This window comes from Anomaloglossus baeobatrachus, chromosome 5, assembly GCF_048569485.1.
Source record: "Anomaloglossus baeobatrachus isolate aAnoBae1 chromosome 5, aAnoBae1.hap1, whole genome shotgun sequence".
In the NCBI taxonomy this organism is placed as follows: domain Eukaryota; kingdom Metazoa; phylum Chordata; class Amphibia; order Anura; family Aromobatidae; genus Anomaloglossus; species Anomaloglossus baeobatrachus.
Window position 1 is genome coordinate 491,127,558 of NC_134357.1, and position 12,460 is coordinate 491,140,017.

The 12,460-nt window shown below is 46.8% G+C and overlaps 1 protein-coding gene across 1 annotated transcript in view; it reads right to left on the minus strand.

Annotated features, from left to right (window-relative positions):
* Positions 1-12,460, minus strand: part of RPTOR (regulatory associated protein of MTOR complex 1) — a 364,764-nt gene that overhangs the window by 52,461 nt on the left and 299,843 nt on the right. The window contains exon 6 of the mRNA XM_075351789.1: positions 4,792-4,967. Within this exon, the coding sequence (XP_075207904.1) occupies positions 4,792-4,967 (176 nt within the window). The remainder of the gene's footprint in view (positions 1-4,791; positions 4,968-12,460) is intronic.

The window sequence follows — 12,460 nt, forward strand, 5'->3', positions numbered from 1 at the left end:
TCTATGTCTGTCTGTGTCTGTGTCTGTGTGTGTGTGTGTGTTTACTCTGCTCCGCTTCCTCTTCCTGTCAATGACATCACTTCCCTGCAAAACCGCAGGCAGCGATGTACATTACCGCAAGTAAACCGCGAAATACCGCAGGGAATAACGCAGGAAAACGCAGTGAACCGCACAGAATTTGCTGCCTGCGTTATTCCCTGTGGGATTTCACGATTACATTGCAGTCAATGGAGTGAAATCCCGCAGCGACGTGCGGAAAAGAATTGACATGCAATTGTTTTTGCTGCGGGAATCCCGCAGCAAAACATGCAGCTGTCAAATTCCGCCTAGTGCGCACAGGATTTTGTTTCCCATACGCTTTGCTGGTGATTCACTGCAGAGATGTTATGAACATTTTCTGCAGCGAAACATGCAGCAAAACCGCAGGAAATCCGCGGCAAAAAACCGGTAAGTGCGCACAGGGCCTTAAGATGGATAAGATGAGGAATGGTAAGCTATACAAAGATCAAACATTTACTCAAAGAGACAACAATTCAAAAACTCTGCTTGCGGTCAATAAATGGAACCATATATTGTTCACATGCCGAGGAAAAAGGACATGTCCAGATCAGACAGAAGAAAACTGGATGGCTCATTCATCGGATCAGAATGTTTGTTAACGTCTAATATATATGTATATAGATATTTATATTTTAATTCAAGATCTCTGCTGATGTCAATGAATGGAAAAAATAATGTTCTCATTCAGATGCTTGAAGCGAGTCCTGATCCTGTCCAATCCATGAAAAGTCTACCAATGTGGGCAGTACATAGTTTCAAGCAATCTGCCATTCACTGACAGCAAGCAGAAGAAGTGAAATGTATTACCAAGCTGCCATATCCGTCCATACATAAATACATCTTATATTCCTGGGATGTGGGGCTACATATCAGCTCTATGGAAATGAGTGATAGAGGACGGACTGTGAGCGGCACAGGCCTGATCCCTGGCTCATTAACAGGCGCTCTGAAACACACGCGTTTCGCACAGATTTTGATCAATGGATTCCTGGCAGGTTTTTCATACGGTTGACTAATACTTTGTAAAGCAGAAATGTTATTGAGTGTGATGTACATGAGTCTCCATATAAATCAGCCCCTGAGGTGAGCCGAGATGTTTGCTTGAGCTGATGGATATTTGATTAAGGCTGCAGTGTATCTCCATTACTGGAGATGGGGCTCTGCACGCAGACGCACACCGCTCCGGCCGAGATGCATCTTTTATTCTCTCTGCTGCGGAGAGGAGATTATTAACTCTTCAACATCAGAAGAGAAGATCTTTTATCAAGAATCAGGCGTGTGCCTACTGAATGACAACACACCCGCTTGATTTCAATAGGTCGGCACTTTGGGGAACACTATGGCGGTCTACCGCATTGGCCCCTTATCCGGCCGAAGGCTATTGCTTTAGCTTATTTAGATCAATGGTCTGCTGACTCCCATAGTTTTGCTTGTCCACCACAGGAGGCGCCATCCTCTTCTAGATCCATGAACTGCCGCCGCAAAGGTTGGCTCTGCTGACATGTTTGATTTTGTTGGATGTCACATGAAATAATTTAGCATCATCTTTTCCTAGAACCATCCCTCTGTTATTCCTCCTGGAAACATACGACGGTTGGGCAAAAAGGGTCCCACGAATCTAAGTCATTGTACCAGAGAACTGAGAATCCCCTACTCACTGCTACATTCCTGGCACCTCTTTAAATTAGTAGACCACACCAAGGATTACATTGTGGCGTCACTTCTCGTCGACCGACTGATCAGCAGAGATGATTTGCAATACTCAACTTTACTCAACATTTATCAATGGGGCGCACACAAAGGCACTTTAGTAATGACAGCATAGGAACAAAGGAGCACAGTAACATCCAACTGGTGATTCATGCAGACATTTCCAGGAGGAGTAACAGAGGAATAGTACAACCGGGATGAAGAATGCAAATATGAACTAATTATGGACAAGCCCCCCCCCCCAAGGCAGTATAATACACCGCTGTAGTGGGCACGATTCATCCATGGATTCTCACTAATCTGAATGATGACCATGCAATAATACAATTTCCCTGAGAGAAAAAGGGGGTCAGAAAAGGCTTGCTGGCATGTGTTCATGACCCCACACCTTTTAAAGGGGACATCTCAATGGATTTCTTAATTTAAACGGAGAATCTCTTCCAATTGCTGCTGTTCCACGGATTCTGGGACAGTTACCCTTTTTCTTCTGTGCCCCTCTATTCCAAAGTTATGCCTCCAGGTAATGATGCAAACTTTCCCATCAGCCATCTGGGCGTAGATTAAAGAATTCAATGTGGGCTTTTATCTTCTTTAAAACTGGCCAATCAAAACAGGGCCACACCCACAAAGAAATTGTTGTATATGCCCAGTTGCTAGAAGGTAAAATTTGCTTTGTCTTTACCAGGGGTACAGAGGAGCACAGAACAAAAAGAAAAACTGTTCCAGAATCAGAGAAGCAGCAGAAATTGGAGGAGATACTCTGTTTAAATAAAAAAAAATCCAGTGAAAGATCCCTTTAAGGCTACTTTCACACTTGCGTTGGACGGCTTCCGTAGCATTGCGTTGTGTGACGGATGCAACGGATGCGTATAGTGGCACAACGGATGCTACGGATCGTACAAACCAACGGAAAGCTTTTTTTAAAATTTTTTTTATTGTTTTTTCTTCTTTACAGTTTTACCGGCAGCAGACTATTGTGAACGCTCAGCTGATCGATCTCAATAGCCGGCGGCCAGGCGATCAGCTGAGCGCTCTCACATGCCGGCAGCCGGGCACTCAGCTGAGCGCTCTCACATGCCGGCGGCTGGGTGATCAACTGAGCGCTCTCACATGCCGGCGGCTGGGTGATCAACTGAGCGCGCTCACATGCCGGCGGCCGGGCGATCAGCTGAGCGCTTTCACATGCCGGCGGCCGGGTGCTCAGCTGAGTGCTCTCACATGCCGGCGGCCGGGCACTCAGCTGAGCGCTCTCACATGCCGGCGGCTGGGTGATCAGCTGAGCGCTGTCACATGTCGGCGGCCGGGCGCTCAGTTGAACGTTCGGCCACCGAGAAACAAAATAAAGTTTCTGTGATTAAAAAAAAAAAAACGCATGCGCAGTGAAAAATAAAGGATTCCGCCGCTCAAAAAAACGTTACATGCAGCGTTCCTTCCGCCCAATGCAGCGTCAAAATAACGACGCTGCGTCGTCCAACGGATGCAACGCTGACACTTGCGTTACAGTGCGTTGTCCATACAAGTCTATGGAGAATAGCGCAGTGCGTTAACGGACTGCGCTATTCTCCATAGTGACGGACTCCGCTGAACGCAAGTGTGAAAGTACCTTAAGTCTCCTCTAGTGATACCAGAATGGGTGGTGCCAGAAGACAGAACCATTGTTTGCAGAGTCCTTGATCAGCTGCCCCTGCGCTAAAGCTTCGCTTACGTGATGCTACAATTTCCAGACCTCGACAGGTTAATGTGATAGCAGGCATTAATAATACCTGCTGGTAATATATAATGGTCCAAGGCTGTGACATTACTAGATGAGGATTTCTAAGAAAAACATCTTGATCCCTTATACCCCGTGGATCCTTCTATAGCAGCTCAGCTGGGAAACGCTTGGCACAGTTAATACGGGTTTGTTCCTCTTTATTTCTTCAAGGCCGCAAAGGCAGAGAACCCCACGTGTTAATGCCGCCTCAGGATATATTAAGAGCCTGCAGCTGGAAACATGAAAGCGCGTCCTCCACATTGTGCAGAAGCCGGTGTGTAATATAAATGAGCCTGTGTGATGCGCAGGACCAAGGAGGACGGCAGATCCTCGGGAGAAGGCAGCGCGCGGCGGCCACTGAGCGCACGGATGACGCGCTGCAGACTAATTGATCACTGTCCGACGCGAGCGCTTCCACCACAGCTGTTCATTATCATGCAAATTAACGGATAACACAAATGAATTATCAGCCAATCTACAGTACAAAGGTCTGTGTTATCCAGCGGGCCCGAAAGGCTAGCGACCTGCAGAATTACCGAGGAGAAGATCAAGGCGGCCCGGCTAGGAGGGGAGAGCTCAATCAGCGGGAGTCACAACGACCTTCACAAATGTCAACATGATAAAAAAAAAAGCCTTCTAAACTTTTTGGGGGCCAACTTGCTGCTTTGACTGCTCTTAAGGGGATACTTCCATCTCGTAATGTCATTATAAAAGGGACCTGATAGAAGCGTGTCCCACCTCCAGCATCCTCATTTATGATGAGGTGACCCCACAAGGGCAATGGGGAGTTGGCGAAAATTTTTGGAACGGCCACTGAAGAGAAGGGAAATAACCTAGCATGTGCGTGTACCTCTCTGCTCCATACGGGGATTGATGGGGACCCATTCTTGATATCGGTGGGATATTTTTAGTATACTCTATCCATACACCTTATTAGTAATTTATGAGTTAATAGTGTGTGTGTGTGGGGGGGTGTTCTCAATTTAGAACCCCAATTTCTGGATGACTTAGTTACAGTACAATTACCCAAATATTTTGTGTAATACTTCATTTCTCCTGCGGGGGCGCTGCAGGTAAACTGAACACTTCAGGTTTCCAATAGAGTGGAATAGATTGAATTACATGGTGGTGACACACATAGATGAGATGAAAGATCCTCTTTGTAGATGGTGACCATTCGTCCTGGGGTGTTGGGGTAGTCGTAAATGTTTATCTGGGTCCTCTGCAATGGAAAAACCTTCGTATGAGAAAAAAATTCATATACTCACCATCGTAGTGCTATTTTGATTGGCGTAGTGAGGCAGGAGGTGAAGAGATCCGCGGGTAGGTCGGGGTTCATGGGTAACAACTCATCAGCGTCGCAGGCGGCTAACTGGATGCAATTCTTCATGGAAGGCGGCAAAGGCATCTGTGCCAGCGGGTGACTGGGATTAATGGCAGCGACCTGTAATTAAAAGAGCCCATTAGTCTTCACTTAGAACTCTTCGCAGCACTCCTAGGCACACACAGGGCGGGAATACACCTTGTCTGGGCCTTCAAGGATCACCGGCGTGTAATTTTTATTTCAGAAATCACAAACATGTGGAAATCAGCAACTTTCTAATACATATTCTTAGAGAAATCTGCTGATCTTTCCTTCACAATTCATGGGTATCGTGTGTAGATTCTGTATTTAGTGAGCACAGATTTTCCCATTACTGAGATAGGAGAGGACAGTTGGTGCTTATAAAATTCTATGGACCCATCAGAAGTAAAAAGACCCATCAGAAGTAAAAAGGACCATCAGAAGTAAAAAGGACCATCAGAAGTAAAAAGGACCATCAGAAGTAAAAAGGACCATCAGAAGTAAAAAGGACAATCAGAAGTATAAAGGACCATCAGAAGTAAAAGGGACCATCAGAAGTAAAAGGGACCATCAGAAGTAAAAAGGACCATCAGAAGTAAAAAGGACAATCAGAAGTATAAAGGACCATCAGAAGTAAAAGGGACCATCAGAAGTAAAAAGGACCATCAGACGTAAAAAGGACCATCAGAAGTAAAAAGGACCATCAGAACTAAAAAGGACCATCAGAACTAAAAAGGACCATCAGAACTAAAAAGGACCATCAGAAGTAAAAAGGAACATCAGAAGTCTCACCACTCTTCCTTCCTTCCTTCCTTCATGCTGCAGCAGGTGGAGGACGATTTGCGGTGTACCATGGCCGTTTCCACACGTGAACCCACCATAGAGCGGTAGTAGGCACGCTTGCTCACCTTTCTGTAGTAATATATGGAGGACTGGGTTCTCCAACTTCAGCAATCCTAAAGGTTGAATGCCCAAGGCATTGTTCATAAGCTCAGGGGTTGCCGTGTGATTTCCCCACAAATCCAAATCATTAAACTACACTACAGGTGATTGGTGTATTGAAAAAATCATCCAATAACTCGTCTTATAGTAAATACCATAATCCATTTATCAATGAAGGTGCACCAGGAGCACTGGGTTTACTGGCCGGCAAGAGATGAGATTGAGATGATAAACTATTTCTTTTTCTATGAAAGTGTATTAAAAAATCAAGATGCCCCGCTAGGTCAAAAATGGGAAGAGCATTAAATGAGAAATATCTATTTATCACCTTCGGTGCCATGTGCCCCCAGACACCAATATGTGGCAGGATATTAGTGCACAGAGACATTATCAGTTTCTCTCGGAGTCAAGTGAAGTTCCCGGCTCTGTACATTTCATTCAGCCTGTCGCCCTTCGCAGCGTGGCAATAACACACCATGAGTGGGGGGTCCTGTGGGAGCGCAAGGAGAAACAAGGCAATCCAGCCGAGAGCAATGGAACATATTAATAGGTCAGGATGATGGGAGAAAGAAGGGCGAAGAGGAGAAAGGTGATGGCTCAGGGAAGGAGATCCACACACCAAAGGGAGACGTGAATTTTACTTATAACATCTAGCTATGGAAGGACTGAAGATGTGGGGATCATGTGACAGTCGGCCATAGCGTAAAAAAAAAAATTGCCTGGACTGTACTAAAATTACATGTCTATCGAAAACACTCAATAAAATTAAGCCCCAGTTAGAAAAAAAATTAAATAAATGATCAAGCATATATACCAATTGGTTACCAGGATGGGTCCAGTCTGGAGATTACCAGGACTTACCAAATAATCTAATTTCAACAGATAAAATTAAGTTATGCTCCTTTGAGACAGAATGGGTCCTCAAAAATGTCATTTTATGATTTCCTACAAATAAGGACAGAGACCTGTGATCAGGTTATTGTTGGGGGATCCGTGTGACAAAAAGGACATTTTCCAAAGAATACTTCTTCCTAATAATAAAGGTGGAGAAGATACACAAAGACAGCATCGCTCCAGAGATTGATATAAGGCACTGTGCTAGAGCAGGGGTGGGGAACCTCCGGCCCTCGTGCGGCCCGCCATGACCTTTTCTGCGGCCCACGGGCAGATTTCCGGGGTGGCAGTGCTACGGCGGCCGCCACCGCGGTATTACCGGTTGCCGGCCCTTTAAATCTCCACATGCGCTGCTTGCGCACACCAATGAGCGCTCTCGGTGGCAGGTGCCAGCGTGCTCAGGACTTACTTTGTGGGCAGGTTTATCGCTCTGCGATTCCGTCCCACATCACCTTCACCACCTCCAGCATTGTGCCGCCCACTCTCCAGCGCTTGTGTGCCGCCCGCTCCCCGGCGCTGTGTGCCGCCCGCTCCCCGGCGCTGTGTGCCGCCCGCTCCCCGGCGCTGTGTGCCGCCCGCTCCCCGGCGCTGTGTGCCGCCCGCTCCCCGGCGCTGTGTGCCGCCCGCTCCACGGCGCTGTGTGCCGCCCGCTCTCCGCCCCTTCCCCGGTGCAGCATGCCCCCTTCACTGCTGTGTGCATCTCCAAGTACTGTGTGCAGCCTCCCCAGTCTCCTCCTAGTGATGTCTGTGCCCCCCTTTAGTGAGGTCTGTGTGCCCCCCCCCTTAGTGAGGTCTGTGTGAATCCCCTTAGTGATGTCTGTGTGCCCCCCATTAGTGATGCCTGTGCCACCTAGTGATGCTTGTGGCCCCCTAGTGATGCCTGTGCCCTCCTAGTGATGTCCATGCCCCCCTAGTGCTCTCTGTGTCGCCTTAGTGATGTCTGTGCCCCCCCCAGTGCCATCTGTGCCCCACAGCAATGCTTATGCCTCCCAGTGAACTAGTAATGTCTGTTCCCCAGCCCCTCTTGTCATGTATATGCCCTCTGCATCTCATCATGTATATACTCCCAGACTCTCCTGTCATGGATATGCCCCAGCATCTCCTGTGAGGTGTATGCTCCAACCCCTCCTGTGATATATACATCACATTGGAGATGCTAGGAGCATATACATCACAAGAGGGGATGGAGCATATACATCACAGTGGAGACACTGGGCCATATACATCACACTGGAAATGTTGGGGCCATACATATCACAGGAGAGGCTGGGGGCATATACATCACAGAAAGGGCTGGGGAATATACATCACAGGCGGGGCTGGGCGCACAGATCTCACAGGAGGGGCTGGGCGCATACATCTCACAGGAGGGGCTGGGCGCATAGATCTCACAGGAGGGGCTCGGCGCATAGATCTCACAGGAGGGGCTGGGCGCATAGATCTCACAGGAGGGGCTGGGCGCATAGATCTCACAGGAGGGGCTGGGCGCATAGATCTCACAGGAGGGGCTGGGCGCATAGATCTCACAGGAGGGGCTGGGCGCATAGATCTCACAGGAGGGGCTGGGCGCATAGATCTCACAGGAGGGGCTGGGCGCATAGATCTCACAGGAGGGGCTGGGCGCATAGATCTCACAGGAGGGGCTGGGCGCCTAGATCTCACAGGAGGGGCTGGGCGCATAGATCTCACAGGAGGGGCTGGGCGCATAGATCTCACAGGAGGGGCTGGGCGCATAGATCTCACAGGAGGGGCTGGGCGCATAGATCTCACAGGAGGGGCTGGGCGCATAGATCTCACAGGAGGGGCTGGGCGCATATACTTCACAGGAAGGGCTGAAAGCATATACATCACAGGAGGGGGCTGGGGGCATATACATATCCCCAGCCACCCGTGTGATGTATGTGTCTCCTGTGATGTATATACAGCAGTCCCAGCGTCTCTTATGTGATGTATATGCCAACAGCCCCTTCAGTCATGTATGTGTCTCCTGTGATTTATATACACCAGTCCCTGTGTCTGTTGTGTGATGTGTATGGTCTACCAATCTTATTATCACAAAGAGCTGCCTGCGCTCCAGATCGTGACAAACCTGGAAAAGAGAGAAGCAACATAAGTATCGCCGAACATCACAGCCGCACAAAACAGAAGCAGCTTCGGCCACCACAATAGGGGTGAGTTAATTAACCATTTGACCAAATATAGCCGGTTCATTTTCACATTGATAATTTTGTGCGGCCCCCGAAGGTTGGCAGAAATTTCCAAATGGTCCCCGGCAGTAAAAAGGTTCCCCACCCCTGCGCTAGAGGTTAAGGGGTATGCATGGCCTTTAGAGGCAAGGGGGCTGCGGTGTAAGATGCCAAGGGGACGTGGCACAAGAGCCAAAGGGGTGCGACACTAGAGGCCAAAGAGACGTGGGAGCATGGGGCCACGAGGGCGTGATGCAAGGGGCCACGAGAGCGTGACGCAAGGGGCCACGAGGGCGTGACGCAAGGGGCCACGAGGGCGTTAAAAGAGCATAGTATGTGAGGTTAAAGCAGCATTTTATCACTCAGTGAGGACATCAGCTTACAGCCTATCAATGATATACAGTACATCACAAAAGTAAGTAGACATCTCACATTTTTGCAAATATTTTATATCTTTTCATGGGACAACACTGAAGATATGACACTGATACAATGTACAGTAGTCAGTGTACACCTTTTATAACAGTGTAAGATTGTTGCCCTCTAAATAACTCAACACAGCCATTAATGTCAAAACCGCAACAAAAGAGTACAAAAATGTGAAGCATGCCTTTGTGTGTAAAGAGGTAAGACGTAGAGGCCCACAAATCCATCAAATCCATTCAGGAGCAAAAGCGCTAAAATACTGAAGACATCAAAAATCCAAAAATGTTGGGTCATTATCAACCTACCCCTGAAAATTTTCAATTCTATCAATTAATTGTTGAAGCCTTTTGGATCTGAAGAGGCAGGATTTGCCTTGATGCAGCACAGACAATATGGCTGGTCAGCTACAACATTCTTCGTATATCACGAAGAACAATATATGGGCTCTTTGTTGATGTCCGGAGGCAGGTAGCCATAGACGACCTCGATCATGGATCTTCAGAAACTCCCTCACTGAAGTTTTGATCCACCATTATCAGATACTGAAATTATAGCATGGTGTATACGCCTATCATAAAATGTTGATAACCAAAGCTGACAACCAAGGGATTTGGTTTCCCCTGGTTGTCTGCTTTGGTTATCAACATTTCAAGAGTTTTCTACGATAAGATTTGTTCCATATTTCAAAAGTCCAAGCATATTCGATTATGTACCTTAAAAAAAAGCCTATCTCTCTCTGCCTATAGTCCAAGATTGAAACCTTTTGGATTAGAAGAGCGATTTGCCTTCATGGAGCACAGATGATGGATCTGGTTGGCGAGACACTATATAACCTCCTTCTTGATGACAGCTGGGTGCTACACATAGACCGTCTGGATCATAGATCTTGGAAAAATCCACCCATGGTATTCAAATCCACCATTAATTGTGAGACGTTGATGAAAGTCTAGCCCATATTATCATTTTTTTTTTAAGGTGACCCTTGCAACTATTGTTTATACCGACAACCAAGCCTACCCAGACCTCCATGGAAAATGTAGGCAATATAACGGAGAAGGACTCGTCATTGGTCATCAATGTGATTTTTTTTTGTTAATCAGAATATAACTTTGCCCATTTTTTATTGTTTGCACCATTCTTTGCTTTCATCAACTTTCCAATAACTCAAGTACTCAACACCACAGCGGAGATTTCCAAGAAAAATGTTCTGCTGGTCATTGCCGAATCGAAAAAGCAAAACGTGGCCTCCGCTTTTTTGCTTAAATATATCCTAATGAACACTCCTCTGTAAAGTCATCCATCATCATATTATGTGTACACAGCTCAGAGGCAAACGGTAAATCATCAAATGCTAAAAAAACAAGAGCAAGAAGTGGGAAAACAGCAAGGAAAGAGGCTCCAAAGCACATGGGACATTACGGGTTATGACTCTAGGCTCATGGCTCTCAGTCTGTTGCAAGACTACAACTTCTAGTATGCCCCTATAGTCTGTCCTGCTAAAAAGCATTAAATTGCAAGATGAACAAAAGAGGCTCCAAAGCACGCAAGGGTAAAAAGACTTTATAGTCGATGCTCTTAGGGTTGTGGTCCACAATCCGTGGCTTGTCGGCTCCATTTCTAAGCATGCCCTGACGTCCGTGGTTTGGTAACATCACTGAGACCCATAGACTGCAGACCACTGCCCTAAGGTTATACATCACTAAAGAGAGTCCTGAAAATATTGTAGCCACAAGGACTAAGCAGGTCAGCACGCTGGCTGTCGCACTCCCTCCTCTTCAGTCGGATTCCTCAAGTTTCCACACCAGGAATACGTGGATTTTATTTTTTCCTTGACCTTATTAATATCCTCTTCTGAAATTACATGTTTGTTTTGAAAGTGAGCAAGATTACAATCATTTGGATGCTTTGGGTGCCAATTATAGCCGAGCGCAGCGCTGAATGCAATTTAGGTCTTTGGAAATGCTGCTCTTAGCAGCTGAGAAATAAATGAGCTGTCCTCTAAAGTCTCAGAGCTCATAATTAGAAAGCGCGCGGCAAAACGCTCGCTACTGCATGCATATTTATGGGAAGACTCCAACATGATGCTATAAGGAGGGGAGGGAGCATGAATGTCGGATGTGCAAGAAATGGGCTGAGTCGCAGCACAGAAGTACCAGGGTATATTCTCTGTACAGAGAAAAGAAGGAAACCGAGAAAGAAGCTTGAAAGGTTTGTTTAAGATTCAAAAAACATGGCTGAATTCTTGTAAAACCAGCGCCCTGCCAGTAAATAGGTTGTAAACGGTGCAAAGCTGCAATAGTAGACACAGCCAGGTACAGATGTGGCGTCGAAAGAAAGCAGACATGATTTTCTCATCCTGTATAAAATTTAGAGGGTTAGGTAACTAGTGTCATATTGACAGGTCATAGCTACCAGTATTTTTTATGGGTATCATCTCTGAAATCTCCAGCATGTGCGGCTCCTGCGCATGCGCAGTATTCTCTCTATCATGGATATCCTCCGTGAAATCTCCATTGTGTGCGGATCCTGCCCATGCGCAGTATTCTCTCATCATGGGTATCCCCTGTAAAATCACCATCGTGTGCAGATCCTGCGAATGTGCAGTATTCTCTCTCATCATGGGTATCCCCCGTGAAATCTCCAGTATATTCGGATCCAGCGCATGCGCAGTATTCTCTCTCATCATGTCTATCATCCGTGAAATCTCCATCATGTGCAGATCCTGCGCACACACAGCATTCTCTGTCATCATGGGTATCTCCCGTCAAATCTCCATCATGTGCGGATCCTGTACATGCGCAGCATTCTCTCTAATCATGGATATCTCCTGTGAAATCTCCATCATGTGCGGATCTTGCGCATACGCAGTATTCGCTCTTATCATGGGTATCCTCCGTGAAATCTCAATTGTGTGCAGCTCCTGCCCATGCGCAGTATTCTCTCTCATCATGGTTATCCTCTGTAAAATCTCCATTGTGTGCGGATCCTGCGCATGCACAGTATTCTCTCTCATCATGGCCATCACTTGTGAAATCTCCAGTATATTCGTATCCTGTGCATGTGCGCTATTCTCTCTCATCATGGGTTCTCCCTTGAAATTTTGCACATGTGCCGTTTTGTGCCTGGTGAACGTGCGATACACTC